General features: G+C 37.6%; 1 protein-coding gene across 1 annotated transcript in view; it reads left to right on the top strand.

The window, feature by feature from the left end:
* Nucleotides 1-25,948, top strand: part of FYB2 (FYN binding protein 2) — an 87,229-nt gene that overhangs the window by 58,334 nt on the left and 2,947 nt on the right. Inside the window, 6 exon segments of the mRNA XM_067025757.1 lie at nt 7,649-7,709; nt 8,789-8,887; nt 13,435-13,463; nt 15,236-15,296; nt 23,030-23,113; nt 24,803-24,884. Coding sequence (XP_066881858.1) covers nt 7,649-7,709; nt 8,789-8,887; nt 13,435-13,463; nt 15,236-15,296; nt 23,030-23,113; nt 24,803-24,884 — 416 coding nt within the window.

Genomic DNA, 25,948 nt, shown 5'->3' on the forward strand with positions numbered 1-25,948 from the left:
CATACTGATTCCCATAGTGGTTGCACCAATTTACATTCCTACCAACAGTGTAAGAGGGTTCCCTTTCCTCCACATCCTCACCAACACCTTTTGTCATCTTTTTTCTTTTTTACCATCTTTATTGGAGTATAATTGCTTTGCAATGGTGTGTTAGTTTCTGCTTTATAACAAAGTGAATCAGCTATACATGTACATATATCCCCATATCTCCCCCCTCTTGCATCTCCCTCCCACCTTCCCTATCCTACCCCTCTAGGTGGACACAGAGCACCGAGCTGATCTCCCTGTGCTATGCAGCTGCTTCCCACTAGCTATCTATTTTACATTTGGTAGTGTATATATGTCCATGCCACTCTCTCACTTTGTCCCAGCTTACCCTTCCCACTCCCTGTGTCCTCAAGTCCATTCTCTATGTCTGTGTCTTTATTCCTGTCCTGCCCCTAGGTTCTTCAGAACCATGTTTTTTTTAGATTCCATGTATATGTGTTAGCATACGATATTTGTTTTTCTCTCACTTACTTCACTCTGTATGATAGTCTCTAGGTCCATCCATCTCACTACAAATAACTCAATTTCATTTCTTTTTATGGTTGAGTAATATTCCATTGTATATATGTGCCACATCTTCCTTATCCATTCATCTGTCGATGGACACTTATGTTGCTTCCATGTCCTGTCTATTGTAAATAGAGCTTCAATGAACATTGTGGTACATGACTCTTTTTGAATTATGGTTTTCTCAGGGTATATGCCCAGTATTGGGATTGCTGAGTTGTATGGTAGTTCTAATTTTAGACTCCTGAGGAACCTCCTTACTGTTCTCCATAGTGGTTGTATCAATTTACATTCCGACCAGCAGTGCAGGAAGGTTCGCTTTTCTCCACACCCTCTCCAGCATTTATTGTTTGTAGATGTTTTGATGATGGCTATTCTGACCAGTGTGAGGTGGTACCACACTGTAGTTTTGATTTGCATTTCTCTAATGATTAATGATGTTGAGCATTCTTTCATGTGTTTGTTGGCAATCTGTATATCTTCTTTGGAGAAATGTCTGTTTAGGTCTTCTACCCATTTTTGGATTGGGTTGGGTTTTTTTTGACACTGAGCTGCATGTATATTTTGGAGATTAATCCTTTGTCAGTTGCTTCATTTGCAAATATTTTCTCCCATTCTAAGGGTTGTCTTTTTGTCTTGTTTATGGTTTCCTTTGCTGTGCAAAAGCTTTTAAGTTTCATTAGGTCGTGTTTGTTTATTTTTGTTTTTATTTCCATTTCTCTAGGAGGTGGGTCAAAAAGGATCTCACTGTGATTTATGTCATAGAGTGTTCTGCCTATGTTTTCCTCTAAGAGTTTGATAGTGTCTGGCCTTACATTTAGTTCTTTAATCCATTTTGAGTTTATTTTTGTGTATGGTGTTAGGGAGTGTTCTAATTTCATTTTTTTATAAGTAGCTGTCCAGTTTTCCCAGCACCACTTATTGAAGAGGCTGTCTTTTCACCATTGTATATTCTTGCCTCCTTTATCAAAAGTAAGGTGACCATATGTGCGTGAGTTTATCTCTGGGCTTTCTATCCTGTTCCATTGATCTATATTTCTGTTTTTGTGCCAGTACCATACTGTTTTGGTTACTATAGTTTTGTAGTATAGTCTGAAGTTAGGGAGCCTGATTCCTCAAGGTCCGTTTTTCTTTCTCAAGATTGCTTCAGCTATTTGGGGTCTTTTGTGTTTCCATACAAATTGTGAAATTTTTTGTTCTAGTTCTGTGGAAAATGCCATTGGTAGTTAAATAGGGATTGCATTGAATCTGTATTTTGCTTTGGGTAGTATAGTTATATTCACAGTATTGATTTTTCCAGTCCAAGAACATGGTATATCTCTCCATCTGTTTGTATCATCTTTAATTTCTTTCATTGGTGTCTTATAGTTTTCTGCATACAGGTCTTTTGTCTCTTCAGGTAGGTTTATTCCTAGGTATTTTATTCTTTTTGTTGCAATGGTTAATGGGAGTGTTTCCTTAATTTCTCTTTCAGATTTTTCATCATTAGTGTATAGGAATGCAAGAGATTTCTGTGCATTAATTTTGTATCCTTCTACTTTAACAAATTCATTGATTCACTCTAGTAGCTTTCTGGTAGCGTCTTTAGGATTCTCTATGTATAGTATCATGTCATCTGCAAACAGTGACAGTTTTACTTCTTTTCCAATTTGGATTTATTTCTTTTTCTTCTCTGATTGCTGTGGCTAAAGTTCCAAAACTATGTTGAATGATAGTGGTGAGAGTGGGCAACTTTGTCTTGTTCCTGATCTTAGAGGAAATGGTTTCAGGTTTTCACCATTGAGAATGATGTTTGCTGTGGGTTTGTCATATATGGCCTTTATTATGTTGAGGTAAGTTCCCTCTATGCCTACTTTCTGAAGGGTTTTTATCATAAATGGGTGTTGAATTTTGTCAAAAGCTTTTTCTGCATCTATTGAGATGATCATATGGTTTTTCTTCTTTAATTTGTTAATATGGTTTATCACATTTATTTATTTGCGTATTTGAAAAATCCTTTCATTCCTGGAATAAACCCCAGTTGATCATGGTGTATGATCCTTTTAATTTGCTGTTGGATTCTGTTTGCTAGTATTTTGTTAAGGATTTTTGCATCTATATTCATCAGTGATATTGGCCTGTAGTTTTCTTTCGTTGTGGCATCTTTGTCTGATTTTGGTATCAGGCTGATGGTGGCCTCGTAGAACGAGTTTGGGAGTGTTCCTCCCTCTGCTGTATTTTGGAAGAGTTTGAGAAGGATAGGTGCTAGCTCTTCTCTCAGTGTTTGTTAGAATTCGCCTGTGAAGCCATCAGCTCCTGGGCTTTTGTTTGTTGGAAGATTTTTAATCACAGTTTCAATTTCAGTGCTTGTGATTAGTCTGTTTATATTTTCTATTTCTACCTGGTTCAGTCTCGGAAGGTTGTGCTTTTCTAAGAGTTTGTCCATTTCTTCCAGGTTGTCCATTTTATTGGCATCTAGTTTCCTGTAGTAATCTCTCACGATCCTTTGTAATTTCTGCAGTGTCAGTTGTTACTTCTCCTTTTTCATTTCTAATTCTATTGGTTTGTGTCTTCTCCCTTTTTTTCTTGATGAGTCTGGCTAATGCTTTGTCAATTTTGTTTATTTTCTCAAAGAACCAGCTTTTAGTTTTATTGATCTTTGCTATTGTTTCCTTCATTTCTTTTTCATTTATTTCTGATCTGATCATTATGATTTCTTTACTTCTGCTAACTAGTTTTTTTTTCCTTCTTTCTCTAATTGCTTTAGGTGTAAAGTTAGGTTGTTTATTTGAGATGTTTTTTGTTTCTTGAGGTAAGATTTTATTGCTATAAAATTCCCTCTTAGAACTGCTTTTGCTGCATCCCATAGGTTTTGGGTCATCGTGTTTTCATTGTCATTTGTCTCGGTATTTTTAAATTTTCTCTTTGATTTTTTCAGTGATCTCTTGGTTGTTTAGTATCATATTGTTTAGCCTCCATATGTTTGTATTTTTTACAGATTTTTTCCTGTAATTGATATCTAGTCTAATAGCATAGTGGTCAGAAAAGATACTTGATACAGTTTCAATTTTCTTAAATTTACCAAAGCTTGATTTGTGTCCCATGATATGCTCTATCCTGGAGAATGCTCCATGAGCACGTGAGAAGAAAATGTTATCTGCTGGTTTTGGATGGAATGTCCTATTAATATCAATTAAGTTAGTCTTGTTCAGTGTATCATTTAAAGATTGTATTTCCTTATTTATTTTCATTTTGGATGATCTGTCCATTGGTGAAAGTGGGGTGTTAAAATCCCATACTATGATTGTGTTACTGTTGATTTCTCCTTTTATGGCTGTTAGCATTTGCCTCATGTATTGAGGTACTCCTATGTTGGGTGCATAAATATTTATAATTGTTGTATCCTCTTATTGGATTGATCCCTTGATCATTATGTAGTGTCCTTTGTCTCTTATAGTAGTCTTTATTTTAAAGTGTATTTTGTCTGATATGAGAATTGCTACTTCAGCTTTCTTTTGCTTTCCATTTGCATGGAATATCTTTTTCCATCCCCTCACTTTCAGTCTGTATGTGTCCCTAGGCCTGAAGTAGGTCTCTTGTAGACAGCATATATACGGGTCTTGTTTTTTATCCATTCAGCCAGTCTATGTCTTTTGGTGGGAGCATTTAATCCATTTACATTTAAGGTAGTTATCAATATGTATGTTCCTATTACCATTTTCTTAATTGTTTTGGGTTTGTTATTGTTGTAAGTCTTTTCCTTCTCTCGTGTTTCCTGCCTAGAGAAGTTCCTTTAGCATTTGTTGTAGAGCTGGTTTGGTGGTGCTGAATTATCTTAGCTTTTGCTTGTCTGTAAAGGTTTTAATTTCTCCATCAAATGTGAATGAGATCCTTGCTGGGTAGAGTAATCTTGGTTATAGGTTTTTCCCTTTCATCACGTTAAATATGTCCTGTCACTCCCTTCTGGCTTGCAGAGTTTCTGCTGAAAGATGAGCTGTTAACCTTATGGTGATTCCCTTGTATGTTAATTCTTGCTTCCTTTGCTGCTTTTAATATTTTTTCTTTGTATTTAATTTTTGATAGTTTGATTAATATGTGTCTTGGCGTGTTTCTCCTTGGATTTATCCTGTGTACGACTCTCTGTGCTTCCTGGTCTTGATTGACTATTTCCATTCTCATGTTAGGGAAATTTTCAACTAAAATTTCTTCAAATATTTTCTCAGCCCCTTTTTTTGCCTCTTCTTCTTCTGGGACCCCTATAATTTGAATGTTGGTGTGTTTAATGTTGTCCCAGAGTTCTCTGAGGTTGTCCTCAATTCTTTTCTTTTTTCTTTATTCTGCTCTGTGGTAGTTATTTCCACTATTTTATTTTCCATGTCATTTATTTATTCTTCTGCCTCAGTTATTCTGCTATTGATTCCATCTAGAGAATTTTTTATTTCATTTATTGTGTTGTTCATTATTGTTTGTTTGCTCTTTAGTTCTTCTAGGTTCTTGTTAAACATTTCTTGTATTTTCTCCGTTCTATTTCCAATATTTTGGGTCATCTTTACCGTCATTCCTCTGAATTCTTTTTCTGGTAGACTGCCTATTTCCTCTTCATTTGTTTGGTGTAGTGGGTTTTTACCTTGCTTCTTCATCTGCTGTGTGTTTTTCTGTCTTCTCATTTTGCTTAACTTACTGTGTTTGGTGTCTCCTTTTCACAGGCTACAGGTTCATTTTTGGTGTCTATTCCTAGTGTGTATGGTTGGTTCAGTGGGTTGTGTAAGCTTCCTGGTGGAGGGGAATGGTTCCTGTGTTCTGCTGGATGAGGCTGGATCTTGTCTTTGTGGTGGGCAGGACCATGTCCAGTGGTGTGGTTTGGGTTGTCTATGAATTTATTATGTTTTTAGACAGGCTTTGTGCTAATGGGTCAAGTTGTATTCCTGTCTTGCTAGTTGTTTGGCATAGGGTGTCCAGCACTGTAGATTGCTGGTCGTTGAGTGGAGCTGGGTCTTAGCATTGAGATGGAGATCTCTGGGAGAGCTTTCACTGTTTGATATTACGTGGGGCTTGGAGGTCTCTGGTGGACTAAAGTCCTGAACTCGGCTCTCCCACCTCAGAGACTCAGGCCTGACACCCAGCTAGAGCACCAAGAACCTGTCAGCCACACGGCCCGGTATGTGGGAAGTTTCTTGCCTTTTGAGAAGTCTGAGGTCTTTTGCCAACATTCAGTAGGTGTTCTGTAGGAGTTGTTCCACATGTAGATGTAGTTTTGATGTATTTGTGTGGAGGAATGTGATCTACACGTCTTACTCATCCACCAACTTGAAGGTGCCCCTTTTGTCATCTTTTTGATGATAGCCATTCTGACAGTTGCGAGGTGATACCTCATGTGCTTTTGATTTGCATTTCCCTGATGATTAGTGTTGCTGAGCATCTTTTCTTGTGCCTGTTTGCCATCTGCAGGTCTTTTTTGAAAAGATGTCTATTCAGGCCTTTACCCATTTTTTAAAATCAGGTTGCTTGTGTTTTTGATATTGAGTTGTATGAGCTTGTTATATATTTTGGATATTAACCCCTTTTCAGAAATATCATTTGCAAATATCTTCTCCCATTCAGTAGGTTGTCTTTTTGTTTTGTTAATGTTTTCCTTTGTTGTGCAAGAGCTTCTAATTTTGATTAGGTCCCATTTGTTTATTTTTGCTTTTGTTTCCTTGCCTGAGGAGACAGATCCAAAAAAAAAATATATTGCTAAGACTTATGTCAAAGTGTGTTCTGCCTATGTTTTCTTCTAGGAGTTTTCCCAGCACAACTTATTGAAGAGTCTGTCTTTTCTCCATGTATATTCTTGCCTACTTTGTCATAGATTAATTAACCATAAGTGTGTGTGTTTCTGGGCTTTTTATTCTGTTCCATTGATCTATGTCTGTTTTTGTGCCAGTACCATACTGTTTTGACTACTATAACTTTGTAGTATATTCCCAATACTTTTAAGATTGACGTTAACACGGTATACAGGACTTGAATGCCCCTACGTACCCCTCCATCCTCTTTTCATACATACTCAGTCTTCATCTTTGAGATCCAGTCATGCTGACCTGTTAGCTTCTCTGACTTGCCAAGCTCCCACTGCAGGGTGTTCACATATTCTACTCCCTCTTCCTAGAATGTTTTTTCCTCCCCTGTGCCCCTTTTTCTAAGTGACTCTTAATCTTTCTTCTCATCTCAGCTCAATCATTATTCCCCAGGGAATATTCTCTTAGGTATACAGTCTTATAGTACCATGACCCTCTTTTTCATAGCACTTGTCACAGTTGTAATTCTATATTTATGTGATTCTTTGATTAATGATTCTCTGCCCTCCTAAATTATTTCCTTCTCTATGCTCACCATTTTCCCTAGCCCCTATCATAATTCCAGGCACATGTTACATATTCAAAAAATATTTGTTGAATGAATGAAAAGTTAATGGAGGAGGGATAATCAAATGCTACTCTGGTTGTTTTTGTCCTTCTTAGAATATTAGAATTTTAGATGGAGAAACAATCTTAGAGATCATTAAACATGGTACCCTCATTTTAAAAAAAGGAAACTGAGGCATAGAGAAGTTAAGTGACTGTCCTAAACTCATTGTGAATCAAGTTCTGAACTTGAAAATCCTCCATTGCCAGGGTAGATTCAAAGTATATCTGTGTATTTTAAGCTGATGTGTTGGACTAGGTGAAAGCCATGCTATGATGGGGGAAGATTTTTCAAGATGTATCTGGTTGTCTCCATTATTTCCCCAGCATTCAGCACAATGTCTGGTGTTTAGTAGACTAATTGTTATATGTAAAATATGCAAAGGGGAAGGGTTTAAGGTGGGAATCTGTTAATAAATTAACTTTCTTTGACTAAATCAGACAGACTTGAAAACAGGATAGAAGCAAATATTAATGTTTGTTTGTATGTACTTTTAGAGGTTACTTATTTTTACCACGTGCTTATAAAAACATGTGCATATGTTTCAATAAAAACTACTTCACAAACAAGATTAGAGTACCTAGCACCTGGTAGGTATCCAATAATTTTGTGTCAAATATGAATCTGAATTATTGCCATTATAATGAATAATTTTTTTTAATTTCAAAAGAAAATAGTGAAGAAATGTATGAAGATGTCTACAAAACAAAGAGCAACTACCCAAAGATAGAGTGAGTTTCTCTTTTTCTTGGCTTCATAGCTAAGGGTATTTCCTGTTAGTCTAGGAAAACCAAAGTTTAAGAAATGACCTCCATCCCTACCCACCCCATCTTTAGGGAAGATATGCATAGAGAATGGAGATAAGCTATTGTAATACAACATTGTGATCAATAGGGTACTTGTAATTGTGTAGAATCATATCTAATAATTTTGATCACATTGCTTTCTCTTTTGAGAAAATGTCCATCTCCCAGAGTAGAGGACTTTGATACTGTGTTAGGGAATAAGTGAGAAAAGAGAAGTAAATATCAATAAAATGCTTCAATTCTGTAGTTGCTTTTCCAGGAAGAAATCAATGGTTATGATTTACCTGTATCTTTGAAAGTTAATGAGGCTATCTCTGGGATTGGGGCTTAATTTATTACCTAATAATTCAGTGTTATCAAGGAAAGTATTTGTTCAAACGGGCATTATTAATCAAATTCAGTTATTAGGCACACATTGTGGAAAGGAAAACAGCAATAGTCAAAAGCAAGAAGTTTGAGGATTGAAGGGAAAAGAGGGCATTCGTGCTGGGTGGGATGATGTGTGTATCATTCCCTCTCCCTACACTCCCCCACCCCCATCAAGAGCATATTTGGAAAAATTTTAATCATCAACCAGGCAGCCAGTGTACCATCATCGTTATATTATCATTCCATAAATTAAAGATCAGTGACCTGAATTTCAGAAGCTAGTAATTTCTATAATGTATTTCTAGTATAGTTTGTAAACTATTGGGTCCCTGAGACATCATCTCTAAAAGGAAGACTTTGCTCCATAAACTCTTTAAAATAGAAACCATTTGGAGTAGATGAAAGTTTGTATTGAAATATAGTAATTCCATCCATAGCTGATCTGTGCTACTTCCTATCAGCATCTAAACAAAGAAGAAGAGCATAGAAGCTGACAAGGCATTTTTCTGCTCTTCCTTGAGTGGGGTGTGTTGAAGAAATGAGACTGAAGTCTCTGATCCTTTTTACTACAGCAGGCTTCCATCCCCAGTACGCTCTCAAATACCATGTTATTTATATCCTCTGATTCCTCTTAGTTTAGATGGAAAAGAAGCACTTAAAAGACTGCAGAGGTTCTTCAAGAAAGAAAAGGATAGATTTAAAATGAAGAAAACCAAGTCAAAAGAAAATATAAGGTAAAAGGTCCCTTTTTATTTCTCTTTCCCAGAGAGTATTAGCAGTGCTGGCCTGGTTAGTTACACAGCTGATGGTCTCTATCCTGTTCTTCTAGTGAAGCAGTACCAGAAACTAAAACCAAAGGCCCTGGTTATCACCTACCACCTCCTTGCCAATATTTGAGTGACCTACACCCACAGATGCTAATGAGAAAGTGACAATGTCCCTTTTGAAAAAATTAATGAGAAAAGGTTGTGAACAATGGTAGAGGGAAAGTCTTAATCAAACAAAGTCCAGGAAAGAAACTTTCCTCATCATCCTTGGCATAGATTCCTGTTGTCATTACTGAGCATTATGTTATTAATTACATCCTTTTATGCTCTCTCAGCCCTACAAGTTCCAGTGGTTTTATTTGTCTACAGTTCCATATTCTAATTTGCCTCTCTTGAGGGAGGCAGTGTGTGGAAAGGGAAGATGAATTTTTCAGCTGAATGGTCCACATACCTCAAAGTCTTAGACCTGGAAGGGACCCTCCAAGATCACCCTAGCTAATTACCAGTGGGAATTGGGAAGGTTAGAAACTCATCAGTAGGAGAAAGAAACAAGAGGCCTAGGTTCTGGATTCTAGTTTCAGCTTTGCTGTTTATTCAGTGTGCAACCATGGGCAAATCACTTCCATTTTGCATTCATAGGGATCAAGTTTCTTCTTGCATATAATAGGAGGGAGACTGGGTGGTCTCTGGAGGCACTTCTCTCGTGTGTGTGTGTGTGTGTGTGTGTGTGTGTGTGTGTGTGTGTGTGTATGAGAGACACACACACACAAACATAGACATAGATCTGTATTTTATGAGGGCAGAGGATGGTAAAATAATTTGACCCAGGTTATTGCATATATTGACATGGAATTATGTTATTCTACTTTGAAGTTCTTTTCAATTATAAAACCTCAGAGTAACATGACTTTAAGTCTAATTGTCCGTTGGAGGTAGATCTACCAAGAGATTTATATAGAATATGGGGTTTACAAATTGTAGTCCTGACCATGGAAGAAGAGGGAGTCTAGCTCCAGTGGCCAATGAGACCTAAAGGCAGACCCCGACCTTAGCAGGTTAGATGTTTCTGACAAAAATTATTAGTGTGATACCTGCAGTCCCTTAAAAATTTGATCCAGGTGAGAATGCTGATGCATGGTGTTTTTTTATAAAAATAATATTTATTTATTTATTTTGGCTGCACAGGGTTTTAGTTGCAGCACGCAGGATCTTAGTTGCAGTAGGCATGCAGGATCTAGTTCCCCCAACCAGGATCTAGTTCCCCCAACCAGGGCCCACTGCATTGGGAGCCTGGAGTCTTACCCACTGGACCACCGGGGAAGTCCCAATGCTGATGTTTTTAAAATGCAAATGTTATTTCTTTTCTTAGAGCTATTCTTAGAACTGTAAGTGACTGCTTATGACTTTTAGAACAAATATCCAATCGCTTTTCATTGCAAGTCAATACTTTTATGGCAGCCCCTTCCTATTTGTCCAGCTCCATCTCTTGCTCAGATTTCTTCTCATCACCAGCCCATTAACACATTCCCTCTTTGTATATGAGTGCCCTGGTGTTTCATGCCTCCTTGCTTTTGACCACGACATTCCTTTGGTCTGGAATGTACCTGCCCTTCTCCAACTTCTGCCCTTCTCCAACTTCCTTTGATTATCAAAGTTCTAGCCTTCCCTTAAAGTTTGGTCAAATATTATCCTTTCTGGGACGCCTTCCATGAACCTTTCTACCCAAACCTGTATTGCTGGTTTCTCTTCTGTTTCCGTAACATCTTGTGCACATCTTGTAACGTCTATTAATACTACTGAGAAACCCTTTTTCTTAGAGTCAGAGAATCTCAGGGTAAGAAGAGAAATCCATACACCTAGTCCAACCCACTACACAAGCTTCTCTGCAGGTTTCCTAAGAAGCCAAATCTCTATGCCTGCACACCTCTATAAAGAGAAATTCACTATGTGCAGGGGGAAATCCGCCATTTGTAGGAAGGTCTAAAAAGCCTTTTTCCCCTTAAATTTTGCCAAAATCTGCCTCTCTACCTTAATTTTTCAGTTAATAGCATGGAGACATACCAAGGTAACAACAGAACTTTGTTTATTTATTTGTTTCTTTGTTTACCTTTTGTTCAGCCTTTTGATTGAGGGCTCCTCTCTGGAACATCAGCTCCTAGTCTGTTGCGTTATCTTCAGAAGGAGGTTGAAACCATGAAAATGTGACCTTTAAAAAGAGTTGGGGCTCTCAATCTTCTCTCTCTCTCTCACACACACACATATACACACACGCACTGCCTGTTAGGACAGTCATTATTAAATGGCTTGATTTAGGCATAAATAAACCAAGAATTAAATGCCATGGGTCTTAGCTATGCTATGAATTTTACATGGGAATTAAATGTTAAGCCTCTTCTCACTCCCTCTGTTCCAAATGTTCTGACTTCTTCTTTCAACAGGCCAAGCACTCGTCAGCTTGAGGGTCTCTGTGTCTGCTCTTTCCTCCCCTAGGAATGCTCTTACCCCAGATATCTAGTTGGCCTATTCTCTCACTATCTTCAGGCCTCTGCTTCAAAATCACCTTATCAGTGAAGCCTTCCCTGAACGTCCTCTGAAAAACGGCAAACCAGCCCTCACCTCCAGTCCCCCTCCCCAGTTACCCTGCTCTATTTTTCTTAATTGCACTTATCTCCATAAATTTCCTTACACGGCAGATCATAAATTTCCTTGTTTATTTTCTGTCTGTCTCACTCTATTAGACTCCATGAGGGCAGGGATTTTTACTTTTTTGTCCACTGCAGTATCTCCAACATAAAGTACAGTGCCTAGAAGAAAAAAAAAAAAAAAAAAAGAACAGTGCCTGGGATATAATAGGCACTCAATAAATATCTGTTGAATGAATAGATGACCTAAAGAAAGGAAATATCATTATAGATTTTTTTGTGTGTGTGTGGCCTTGGTTTCTATGTTTAAATAGGAGCTACCAGCACCCTGACCTAATTAAAATGGAGGAAGGGAATGGGTGTTAAGAAAGGCTCCCTTAAGCAAGGGATCGCTTGCTTAAGCCAAGGCCCCAAGGATATGTGCTAACTAGATGTTGAGGGAAGGAAGTGCACTAAGGCTTCACATGTGTTCTCTCTAATCCTCACAATAACCCATGAGTTAGAAACTTGTTCCTCCGTTTTACAGATGAAAAACTAAGGCTTTGAAAAGTTATGTGACTTGCCAAGGGTAAGTGGCTAAGTGGCGGAACTGAGAGTCAAATCAGCTCTGACTCTAGTGACCATGTATTTCTCCTACTGCGTCTTGCACATCACAGTCCTGGTCTCATAGACACCAACGGAAGGGATCACTGAGTATCAGCCCTGTCCCAGGCACATTCACTTAGGAAAGCTCATCCCGTACAAAGGGAACTCTACAAGATAGGTGCTGGTATTCATTTTGGAAATGGAGAACTAAAGCTTCCATAAAGGTTAGTGCTGTTCCTTTGGTCAGTCCTTTATTATGTTCTTATCACAGAGTGTTACATTAACTTACTTTTGGTGCCCCCCACTAAACTGCGAGCTACTTCAGGACAGAAACTGTGTTTGATCATTTTTTTAAAAAAATAAATTTATTTATTTATTTATGGCTGTTGGGTCTTCGTTTCTGTGGGAGGACTTTCTCTAGTTGCGGCGAGCGGGGGCCACTCTTCATCACGGTGCGCGGGCCTCTCACTGTCGTGACCTCTCTTGCTGTGGAGCACAGGCTCCAGATGCGCAGGCTCAGTAGTTGTGGCTCACGGGCCCAGTTGCTCCGTGGCATGTGGGATCTTCCCAGACCAGGACTCGAACCTGTGTCCCCTGCACTGGCAGGCAGATTCTCAACCACTGTGCCACCAGGGAAGCCCTGTTTGATCATTTTGTACACCCAGCACATGGGCCTGGCCCGTGATGAGTGTCCCCAGAATACCTGTAGGACTGAACTTAAATTAATTGCTTAAAATACATGGATTTTTTTTCCTACTACATCATGCTTCCTTTCATGTAATCTTAACTGTGAGATTTGAGGAAAACCAGATGACCTACCTAGCCAATGTCCTCTCCTCCTTAGCACATTTACCATCTTCCATTTCCACCTGGCCTGGAATTCTCCCCTCAAGTCACCTCTTTGGTTAAACGTATACATAGTCAGGGTCCAGCATCTCCAGATGGTTCTCTCTCACCATACTTACCCCACCCACATTGAGTTGGCATCGTGGAAGGTAGAAGGCAGAAACAGAATCCTGTGGACAAAGAAGCGCAGGGCTAAGGGACAGCCTGAGATTGTCTCGTTAGGAAAGGGGGTGTGGGTGGTCACTGGGGATAAATAAGCTCATTTACAAGAGAGGGGAGGAGATCAGAACAAAGCTGCAGGAAAGGTTTGCTTCATATCTTTCCCCCAAAGCATCTATATCAAGAAACCTAGTCATCAATATGTTATTTGAGATGTATCAGCTAATATCTCTGAACATGGCTTTTTCCCTTAACCCTTTGTGTCTTTTTGTCAATTAACAGTGCACTTTCCATTTCGCTGCCTGATTTAGGTAAGTGACATTCGCTTATTTGCTGGAACAAAATTATTCAGCACTGACATATTCACAGTCTGAGAAAGAGAAGTAGTAATCCTTCCTGCATTCCACGTTTAATGAAAAATTGATATATCAAAATCAAAGACCTTTTACACAATAGTGGTACTTACATTGGGGAAGATGAGTAACATTTCTCAAGTGCCTCCTATACGCCAGGCCTCTTAAAATCTGAGAAATAGATGCATTATCCCTTTTTAGGAAGGCTCTAGGACTCCCATCCATGTTTTAGTGACCTAGGATTTGTACTCAAGTCTCTGAATATGAAGCTCATGCATTTTACATTTTACCACATAATATTCTGAAGGATGTAACAGCCAGCTCACTGGAATTAAGACATAGTAATTTGAACATGACCACTTTGCAGTACACATACTAACTGAATCAAGGATGGGCCATTGGAATACTTTTTGCTTTCCTATAAAAACAACAGTGCACAAATTAGTACCGTGCCTGACATCTAGTGTACTCTCTCTCAGTCATGTTCAGTAAGTTGAATCTATCGATGAGAGAGGGCCATGTGTTTTGTTTTTTTGTCAGGTTTAGTTTATGGGCTCTAGAGATGGTGGCTACTTTGATTTTACTCTGACTTGACAATTCAAATGTATATTATATTCCACAAATATAAGTTTGCTGCACTAAATAACAAATAGTTACATAAACCTGGTACAATAACAGCTCTCCCAGGCTTCCCTGGTGGCGCAGTGCTTAAGAATCCGCCGGCCAATGCAGGGGACATGGGTTCGAGCCCTGGTCCGGGAAGATCCCACATGCTGCAGAGCAACTAAGCCCATGAGCCACAACTACTGAGTCTGCGTGCCACAACTACTGAAGCCTGTGCGCCTAGAGCCCGTGCTCTGCGAGAAGCCACAGCAATGAGAAACCTGCACACTGCAATGAAGAGTAGTCCCCCCTCGCCGCAACTAGAGAAAGCCTGTGCATGGCAATGAAGTCCCAACGCAGCCAAAAATAAAAATAAATAAATAAAATTTAAAAAATAACAGCTTTCCCCAAATATCCTTGGTCTATGTAAAAAAAAAAAAAAAAAAAAAAAGTCAGAATAGGCACGCATTGTACCCCCATCCAAATATATGAATAACTGAATTATGAATTGTGAATAATTATGCCAAAAGGTTTCTAATTAGTTCAAATGGTGAGTCACTTGAATATTATGGAATTCTATGTAGAGCACCAAGGAATATGACTAGCCTAAACTGAAAACATCTAATTATGATTATGTACTAAGTCAGATTCAATTTTATGCAAGACTATTATAAAGAAGCAGTTGTCAGTGTTTTGAAATAACAATCAGGGAAGAAAAATCAACATTAATATTCTATTGTTTTTTTTCTCCTAGGAATTAAGCCCTCTCACTGCTCTAGCATTATAACATCTTTGTCCAGTTCCAGGATGATGGGAACCTAGTCTAAACATGATCCTTTCAGCAACTCATATTTTCTGGAAATCCACATGAAATCAAATTGATATAAATATTCATGCATGTGTTTGAGATACTAGGACATCTCACTATTTTTTAATCCTCAGTTGAACTTTTTCCCAAATGGATCCTTGTTTTGTTCTTTGATCCTTTCTATATCCTATGATCAGATTTTGATAAAACAGGCATGGGGTGCACCTAGATAATTAAGTAATTGTGTATAATTTGGAAAGCTGGGGATTGTATAAACCGTCCCTAATAATAGACTATTTTGATCCTATCTTGACCCTAGAACTTAGGTCTCAGGAAGTTGTTATCTATGATGATGTGGACATAAATGAAAAAAAGTCAAAGTAAGTCAACTTACCGCATTGGTCATCCCTACTGTTATTTAACCCATTTCCTGATGCTTTGTTAAATAACGGTCAGAGGGCCATCCCTTCAGATCCTTGGTTACTGGGTGAAAAGTCAAGTTGTGATATATTGCCCCCACTAGGAAAGGAAAATAATGAGTAATGTAGATGACCTAACAGTGGTAGGTGATTCAAAACTCACTGGAGCTTTGTTTCTTACCTTTGAATCTATAGACTTGAAACTCATTTCAACATAACAAATACTTGTTTAAATGCCTCCTGTGGAGGATGGCAAGCACTACCAGACAGAGCCTCTCTTCTCAAGGCCTAAAATCTATCAAAAAAGAGAAACCATCCTGAAACGCAGTACCCTTTCTCTAGCTACTTATCATCTGTCCTTTCCCTCTCAACTAAATGCTCATCTTGGATACATCTTTCCAAGCTCACTGCAACTGGGGTTCTGTTCCACCAGGACAGTGGACTTGTTTTTGGTAAGGTCAGTAATAACTTCTTTGTTAAATCCAGTGGATACATGTAAGTCCTTATTATACTTGGCTTCTTTGTAATATCTTAAATTGTTGCTCATGCCATCCTTCAAAGGAAGAAAATATTAACTTTTCCCCAGGTTTCTGTTATCATTATTTCTTATTCCTCATCTTTGGCTGTTGCTCCTCCTGTTTGATTGGTTAGTTTTGGTTTTGTGTGCACGTATGTGTTCTAATGCTGCCATTCATTTCTTTAAAAATTATGTGTTTCTCAGATTTCCTGTATCAGTTCTCTCCCCTTCTTCCTTTATGTGTTCTTGAATGGTCTCATCTACATCTAGGGCTTTAATTACAATCACTATAGTGAAGATATCAAAATTTACAATTTTGAGGTCAGATTTCTCTCTTCCACTTGAATAAGCCTGCTAGATAACTCTGTTTGAAACTCAGAATTCCATAATTCATAATCTCAACTTTCCCCATCCAAATATGATCCCTTTCTTCTAATCTCTATGTTGGTGACTGTTTCAATAAACACACAGTTGCTCAAACCAAAACCCTAGGCATTCATTGTCCTTGGCTCCTCCTTCTCTTGTGCCCTGCACCCTCTTCTGTTTAAATAACACTCAAAATGTTCCTGCTACCCCATCCCCATGGCACAGCCACATGAAGGCACTCATTGCTTCTCAGCTGGATTATTGCAATGACTTCCTGAATGGCCACCTCACCTCCACTTCAGTTTATTTTCCAAACTTTCTAAAGTACAAATAGGATCATGTCACAAAACCCACCATTCACCAGCTTAAAAATGGTTAGTGGTTGTCCACTGCTCTCAAAATGAAATCTAAACTGCTTAAGAAGGCATAAAATTCATTATTGATCCAGCTCCTGGCAAACTCTCAGCCTCAGCTGTACGTCCCACTCACTCACCATTCCTGTGTTCCATCCATACTGTACATTTGGGTGTTCCTTGAACTCTTCAAGCTTTCCAGCATTTCTAAACCTTCACATTTGTTCCAACTTATTCAGTTCATTCAACAAATATTTACTGAGCATGTACTATATGCCAGACACTATGCTAAGTGTTGGTATAAAACAGTGAATGAAACAGATGTTAATTCCTATTCCTATCTGATTGGAGAGGCAGATAAATAAATTAATTTTAAAAATCTAATATTAAACATGGGGATTTGATTGCTTTGGATATTTTGAAAGAGAGTGGACATATGGTGTGTGTGTAGGAAGGAGACTGATAGTCATTTTAAAGTAGATAATCTGGGGAAGGCCTTTCCAAGGAGGTGAAAATTTAAGTACAAAAGAATTGTTCTGTCTGTAACACACTTTGCCATGCCTTTTGCTTGGTTGACTATTTTGTCCTTCATTATTTAAAACTGAATTCAGATTTTGCTTTCCCCAGGAAGTCCTCTCTGAGCTTATCTATTTGGGTTAGGTCCCCCTTTTTTATCAGAACATTCTTTTCATAGTTGTATTCATCTTATTTCTTGCCTGTCTCCTCCTCTAGATAGGAACTCCCTGAGGTAGGGGCTGTGGCTTTCTGATCTCTATCATGTGGCCTCATACCAAAACATAGTTTGTTAAATCAGATAACAAAGAAGGACGTGCCTCTAAAAAATGTGCAAAATAATTTAGAAGCTCAGAATAGGTAAACATTTCCATTATTTAGGGGATCAGAAAAGTCTCTGTGCCAAGTTAAAGAAGCAAGGATAGGAAACATTTTGACAGTTGGAGATTGGGGGGGGGGGGGAGAGAGAGAGAAGCGGGGAAGGTTTGCTGGGGGGAGAGGGGTGGACAGCTGTGTACATGGAAAACAAATGTGTTTGGGAAGTTTCATTGGACCATAAGGCATGTGATCAAGAAAGTGGGTGTTACGAGCAGGAAATGAAATTTGGCAGGAGGTGGAGAGGAGAGCCCTGGAATATAAAATTAGAGTTAAGAATGAATTCTTTCTTAAAAATAAATTATATTTGTAAAAATGAAAATAAGAAACATATAATTTTAAAGCAAGATAAAACAAATTTCCCTCAACCCATAACTCAACTTCAGAACTAGAACATATCCAGTGCCTTGGTTTCTCTACCTTGTGCACATCCCTTGTTCTATCTCATTGCCTTCCCCCAAGGTAAACACTCTCCTACATTTCGTGTCTTTCACTTCCTGTTCAAAACCAAAATACTATTATCAAACACAGGTGATAAAAATATATTGTTTCATTAGGGATTTTAACATTGTAAAAACGGTATGTTGTATACAGAATTCTGCAACTTCTTTTTTACTCAAAATCCATCCTTTTTTAAGCCACTATTAATTTATTCATTTTTACTGTTCTACAATATTTTATTTTATGTACATACCACAATTTATCCATTTTCTTGTAAGTATTGGGGTAGTTCCATATTTTTTGCACTTTTGAACAACACTGCTACAAATATTCTTATTTATATGTATACTTAGAAGGGAAAATAATGCAAATTTTATAGGGAAGGAAAATTCATAAGAAAATGCCAACTTGTTTTCCAAAGGAAAATAGGCAAAAGATATGAACGGGTCTTCTATAGAAAGAAAGACATGAGGGGTGAATAAACATATTAAAAGAGGTTCAACATTGTTAGTAATGAAGGTAATGCAAATTAATACCACAATGAGATAGTATCTTATACCCAATAAATTGGCAAAAATTAAGAATTCTTTCTGTGTTGATGAGAATGTGGATCAGTATTCCCTTTAAATACTGCTGGGAAGAGTGTAAATTGGTACACCCACTTTGGAAAATAAGCTGGCATTTTCTTGTGAATTTGCATTTCCTGTAAAATTTGCATTTATTGTATTTTCCCTTCTAAGTATACACGTGATTTATGATTGTTGCTTTCTATATCTTTAAAGAAATCTTTATCCCAAGATCATATGATATTCTCCCACATTTTCTTCTAAAACTGTTAACTTTTTGGCTTTTACACAGAAGCCTTAGATCTACCTGGAACTGATTTTGGCATTTTTAGTGAAGTGTAGAGATCCAATTAAATTTTCTTCCATGTGGGTAAATGTTCTAGCATGATTAATTGCATAGCCCCTATTTTCCCCATTTCTACAGTGCCATCTTTGTCATACTAAGTTACCAAAAATCTGAAGATCTGTTTCCATGCTCTGTATTCTATTTGTGTCATATTTTTTTTAACATCTGTATTGGAGTATAATTGCTTTACAATGTTGTGTTAATTTCTGCTGTATAACAAAGTGAATCAGCTATACGTATACATATATCCCCATATCCCCTCCCTCTTGTCTCTCCCTCCCACCCTCCCTATCCCACCCCCTAGGTGGTCACAAAGCACTGAGCTGATCTCCCTGTGCTCTGCAGCTGCTTCCCACTAGCTATCTATTTTACATTTGGTAGTGTATATATGTCAATGCCACTCTCTCACTTCGTCCCAGCTTACCCTTCCCCCTCCCCGTGTCATTTCTATCTTAATTGAATTGTGATCTGGAAAAGTAGTTGATATGGTATTAGTACACTGAGGAAGTAGCTGATATCAGTACTTTGACATATTCTGTGACATGATTCATGCCTAGTATATGGTCAACTTTTATAAATGTTCCATGTGTACTTCAGAAAAATGACTTCTCTAATTGTTTGATACAAGGATCAACCTATGTCCTCTAAATCAAATATTTGGCTTGGCCAAAAAGTTCGTTCAGATTTTTCTACTGTTATAGAAAAACCCAAACGAATTTTTTGGCCAACACAATATGTGTTAATTCTCTTAATAAAATTGTTTATAGATTTATGGATTTTTAGATGCTTGATCCATTAATATATGAAAGAAGTGGGTTGAAATCTCACAGTAAGATGGTAGATTTGTCAGTTTCTTCCAAAAGTTCTATCATTTTTTTCTTTATATATTCTAAGGCTCTTTTATTAGTTGCATACAAAATTTTAAATATCTTCTGGTGAATTAAATGTTTCTTTTTAGGTCGTAGCCATCTCCATCCCCCCTAATATCAGTAATATTAATAACAAAAATAATAGGTAGGTCTGAGAGTCAGTCACTGTTTTTAGATTTAACATGTATTAACTCACTCAATCTTCACAACAACTGTGAAGTAGATACTATTATTATACAAATTTTGTAGAAGAGAGGTTGAGACACAGAGGTGAAGTTATTTGTCCAAGCTCATAGCGCCAGTAAGTGGTAGAACCAGGATTGAAACCCCAGCAACTAGACTCCCAATCCATTCTCTTTACTGCAACACTAAGCTAATTTCCTAGTGGTGCTTTGTCTTAAAGTCTAATTTGACCAATCTTATACCTAACTGACCTTTTTTTAGTACTTCCCTAGTATACATTTTTGATCCTTTTTCTGATTTCCATATTCTTGTTCAATGTGTCTTATATAAATAGCATAGAGCTGAACTGGCTTTTAAAATATATCTAACATGACGATACATCTTAACTCCTACCTTGCCCTAATGTAAAGTTTAATCTTCTGAAATATTGTGGTGCTGATAGCATTTTTCTCAGGACAGACTTGTCTTCTGTGCTTGCATACTGCTTACTGCTCTGTCTGGTTTCAGTTTATTTGCTGGGGGCTATTAAGGTATAACGTTCAGGACTTGATCTAAGTGTGAAGTGTGGAAATTTGTTAAAACAAAACCAAATGCTTTATCCAGGATCTAGCAGTTTTGTACTGGTAGGGCCCTATCAGAAAATTCTTTTGCCCTACTGCCAAATAAGGAAGTCCAGAACTATGGGCAAGAGGACAATATAATCAGAGCCACACTTCAGGAAGAGTAACTAGACCTAGACCCTTCTGCAGAATACTTTGGAGGGAAGGCTGGAAGTAGAACATTTGTTAATATTGTTAAAGGTGCTCAGGTGAAAGATGATCAAAATGTGTTCTGGGGTGGTGAAAAAAATGAAGAAGATATTTTAAGATTAAATGATATTTACCAAGTCACTTAACCCTATCAAAATCTGACCAGTTTCTTTTTCATGTGACAGAGTAAATCTTCTGTATTTTGGCCTCAGAGAAATCAATTATTAAAGACATTTGTAGCAGATGGAACACTGATGGAAAATAGAATTTGGGATAGGAAGGGAGATGAAAGATGGTATCTGAGTTCTTGTCGGCTTGGCTAGTTTGCATGTCATGTCCTGGTACGTATTAGGTTGAAGAGATGCCTAAACAACTCTGGATTAAATTGTTGCTAGACAATCCGGACCTCTGATTTTCATTTCCTTTTGTTCATTAGAATTTCCCCTAAAGAGTCAGCAAGGGAAGGAAGAAGAGGGGGATCTTGTAAAAGACACTGGAACAGCTTCTACAACCTGGTCCCAGTGGGCCCTATGGCATGTCATGTTACTTCTCTGAATCTTAGCTTCTTAACCTGTGATATGGCAAAAGAACAATCCTCATCCTGCCAAATTAATTAAGCTCTCTAACTAGATCCCTGTAAAAGCTAAAATAAGTTGACAAAGAGTTGACCATAATGGTCACATGGCTAGCATGGGTAAAAATTGGTATGACTTTTCTGAAAATATATTGTTTTATAATCATTAAAGAAAACAAACTGTTAAGCAGGCACTTGTTTTGCCTATTGCCTGCCCTCACAGCCATAGCTCCTGCCTAACAAGTCCATGCACAAGTTCTCTAATATTAAACACTTGCTCTGTGCCTAGCACTGTGCTGAGCTTGCGGTAGATATATCTGGAATGTGTGTCTGGATCCCATCTTTGGGGAACCTAAAGTGAAGAGATAAAATGAGTGAACATCAGACAATTAGAAAAGAAGTAACTGCTGAGCTCCTTGTTATAGACTCCAAAGGCAACAACCATTGAGAAAAGAGAGTGATAGGAGATCCCTACATGAGTCCTGGAAGTCTTCTTAAAAGCTTTCCCTAAGCTGCATCTTTCTTTTTTATTGAAGTACAGTTGATTTACAATATTGTGTTAGTTTTATGTGTACAGCAAGCACACTGATCCAGTTATTTTTTTCTGATTATATTCCGTTATAGGTTATTATGATATTGAATATAATTTCTTGAGCTATACAGTAAATCCTTGCTGTTTATCTATTTTATGTATAGTAGTTTGTATCTGTTAAACCCATATTCCTAGGCCTCATCTTTAATGCTGGTCAGATGCTGAGTTCCTGATATTCTGTTGGACCTTGTGACCATAATCTGAAGGGAACTGTGACACGTCACTGAAAAAAATTTAAATTCCTCTGACGTAATATTCTTGTGGTTATAATTTACCCAGTGAAAAGCTGTGTTCTGACATGCAGACACCATAGACATACAGATGGTAGATAGAGGAGGGGCCAGTTTTGCTCACATCAATGATGAACATATTGGTTACTTTGTCATACCAGCAAAGTAAAGTTTTAAAGCAGCAGGCATGATGAAAGACCATAGACTTTGGAGCCAAACACACCTGGATTCAAAGCCACTATTTCTGTGACCATAAGAAGTTAAATAGATCATCTCTTTCCCCCTTTGTAAAACTTTATGAAAGACTACTTTAAAGGACTGACTGTTGTAATACTTCTGGAAAAACCACATTAGTTAACATATGTACAATGCCTAGCATAAGACTTGACACATAGGTGCTCAAAAAATATTAGTTCCTTCTATAATACCCTCTCTCCTCTCTGCATCCTTTTCTGCTAATGCTAAATACTAGCTGGATTAGTCTTGTCCCACAGTGAAGGTCCATTTTATCATTCACGTTTTAGAGGTGAAGAAACTGAGGCTCAGAAAGGAGAGGAAGTGTGATTCTAAGCAGGCTGATCTCTTGCTTCTGGCTTTAATTTTTTTTTAAATTTAATTTTATATTGGAATATAGTTGATTTACAATGTTGTGTTAGTTTCAGGTGTACAGCAAAGTGATTCAGTTGTACATATACATATATCCATTCTTTTTCAGATTCTGGCTTCAAATTTGGATTGCCACAGATCAAGCTCTGGCCTGGGGGCCAAATATGGCCGGCCACTTGTTATTGTAAATACAGTCGCAACAGCAGAGTTGAGTAGTTCCCATAGAGATGGCATTGCTTGCAAAGCCTAAAATATTTACTCTCTGGCCTTGCCATAGATTATCAAAATATACTTCTAGATGGCTTTTTAATTTTTAATTGTTTGGTAAAACACAGTTGCCCAGAAAGCACTGATAGTTCCGTAAGGGTTTTAGTTCAATCTTAATTTACTTGCTCAAAATAACTTTCTTCTCAGTGATGAAGATAAACTAAAGACTTGGAAGCCCAAGTTTTTCATATCAAAGGAAAAAAAGAAAAATGGTGCTAAAGAATCAGAAAGGTAAGCACAAAAGTACACTTAAATTACAGCTTATCTGCTGTGATTTATACCTCTTACTAGCTGTGTGACCTTTGGCAGGTCATTAAATTTGATTTTCAGGTTCCTCATCTATAGAATGAGAATATTAACACCTACATTATAGTACAACTGAGAGGATTAGAAGAGAAAAAGAATATGAAAATGTAAAGTGTCACAAACATTTATCTTTATTCCTGCTTTTGGTGGTGAGGGAGCAAGAGAAGAATTCTAGCCAGTCCTTATCAAATGATGAAAAATGTCCAGGCTTCCTTTGGGCTGTAGGAACTTTTCCCCGGTAAGACAGAACTTCAGTAATACACCAATTAGAACTTAAATGATGCTTTGAGAAGAGAAACTAGGTATCATATAGTAAGACCGATTTCCCTAAAATACAATATAATTCTAGTTATCACTACATTAGTGTTAGAAATAAAAAATGTTTTATTGATTCAAGATCTCACCTTTATTCATATGATTCAAATTCCCAATTGGCTTGGTGGGGTGGTGATGTTTTTTACTATCTCTGATGGTCACTTAGTGCTCTGTGCTTCGGTCTTCTCAGTTGCTGGGATATGGGGCAGGAGCTGAGGCACTTTGTTTACCAAGTGTCTTGGGGAAATCCTTGTCTAAACGGTCATTGAGCTGGGAACACTGCATGGTCAGTCTGCTCTGGGAAATCTGTCTAGAAAAGTCCTACACAGGCACCCCAAAAGAAATCAGACATCAGTCTATACCATAGGATGGCCCTTCCCTTAAGTTTTTCTTTAAGTTTAGACTTGATGTCATTTATTTTTCCCAAGTTGGAAAGATGTATTCATTAGACAAGAAGAGCATCTTTCTACCTTAAACTTCACACTTTTACTTTTGTGCAGCATAACAAAACAGAATTCCAAGAGATGAAATAACAGTGAAATTGTTTACCTTCCCCACCCCAAAAGAAGCTTTCTAGTATTTTAATGTCTATACATAAGTCTTTTTAGGAAACAATCTTCTCGTGCTTTTTGATTTCTTACAACAAACTGATATAATGGTTTACTTTTTTTCTCAACTGAGTAAATTTGAAAATGCAATATTGAGTCTATTATTATTCCTATAAATTGATGTATCAATTTTCTATGTGTTCTTTGTTCCTTTTTAAATGGTTTCTACCATAACTTACTCTACCAATAAGAGTTACTTTCTATATTAGTGCAACCCTTTTATTATCCCTTTATTAATCAAAGATGATGACCAGTTTTCAGAGAAGTCTAGGGAAGGGTATCCCTGGTATAAAGGCATAGAAATGACAGCCCACCTTCTAAGATGTTCCATGTAGACTTTGAATGTATATGGAAAAGGGCAGCTGGAAAGGTAGGTTGGGGCCAGATTATAAAATGCCCTGTGTACCACACTAAGGAATTTGACTTTATCTTATAGGCAGTAGAGACAGATTGAAAGGTTTTAATCAAGAGAGTGACATGATCAATTAAATTTTAGAAAGATGACTCTGGAGGAAGGTATGCAGATAGACTTGAGGAAGGAGAGGCAACAGGAAGATGGTATAAAATTAAACACATAAAATTACATCTGAATTTATCCTGAAATAGAATGAGTTTATGGCTTTGGAAGCTTAAGAGTTTTATTATAATACACTTCACTCTACCTGCATATTTCTGCCCGCTTATCTCCCAGGAATTTCTTCAAAACCAGGAAGCAAAACTTAGAAAAGAACAGAATGGAAAGAGAAGAAAAACTTTTTAGAGAAAGATTCGAGGTACGTTCTCCTCTGAAAGTAAAAATTAACAATAAGAGGAATTTCTTTTTTTAAAGATTCTATAAGTGTGTTGCACGTCTGCCTCACTGGGATTGATATGATCTTTGAGTAAACATCTAATAGGTTAATTTTTCCCTGATACATCTCTGTATTATCATGCCTTTGTACATGCTATTTCCTCTGCCTGGAAAAACTGCTAAGTCATTCTTTAAGGCTCTGTTCAAATGTCACCCACGCTTCCCTAACTCAACCAGGCAAAGTTACTCCCTCAGCACATTTCATACATCTATTACACAGTATCTGTTACAACACTGATCAGGGATATTACTGTGTGTGTGTGTATTCTGAACTAAAGAAGCCTTGAGTCCCTTCTGAAGAAGAGATTTTTGTCTTGTTCAAGTTTTCCCTTCAGCTCCCAACATAAAAATGGTCACACTAAATGATTAAAAACTTCTTTCATTTAGAGTCCATAGAGCATTTTTCTATAATTGCAAGGTTCAAACACTCCTCCCTTTTGATTTCATATACTGTCACAGTGAGAATTTATTAATTTTAAGAAACATACATTGAACACCTTCCATGTACCAGACATTGGATTGAGAGAAAGAATGCATCCTGCTCATGGAATCTGTCCAAATTACTACTTTGCCTAAAATCTTTCAAAAGTTCCCCATTGCCAAATAGATAAAGATTAGGTTTCTTAACATGAGCTATAAAGCTCTTCATGTCATGACCTTTGCTTGTCTTTCCTGCCATTCTTCACCTTGCACTTTGTGCCTTGGCCACAAATTGTTCATAGTTCTGTTTCTTGAATGAAAGTCCACCTTTATCCTCGCCCTGCTGTTTCCTTCCTCTAGGCATTTATCTGGTCTGTTCCAACTGTCTGGTGTACCCTTGCTACTTTTCTCCATCTGACTAGCTCCTGTTCATTTATGATGACCTAATCGAGGCATCTCCTCCAGGAACCCACACTTCCTGATTAAAGAAACTACATACCTATATACCTGAGCAAACCTCTAGCTTATCACAAAACGTTAGCATTATTGCAATTACATGTTCATCAA

This window comes from Kogia breviceps, chromosome 1, assembly GCF_026419965.1.
Source record: "Kogia breviceps isolate mKogBre1 chromosome 1, mKogBre1 haplotype 1, whole genome shotgun sequence".
Lineage (NCBI taxonomy): Eukaryota > Metazoa > Chordata > Mammalia > Artiodactyla > Physeteridae > Kogia > Kogia breviceps.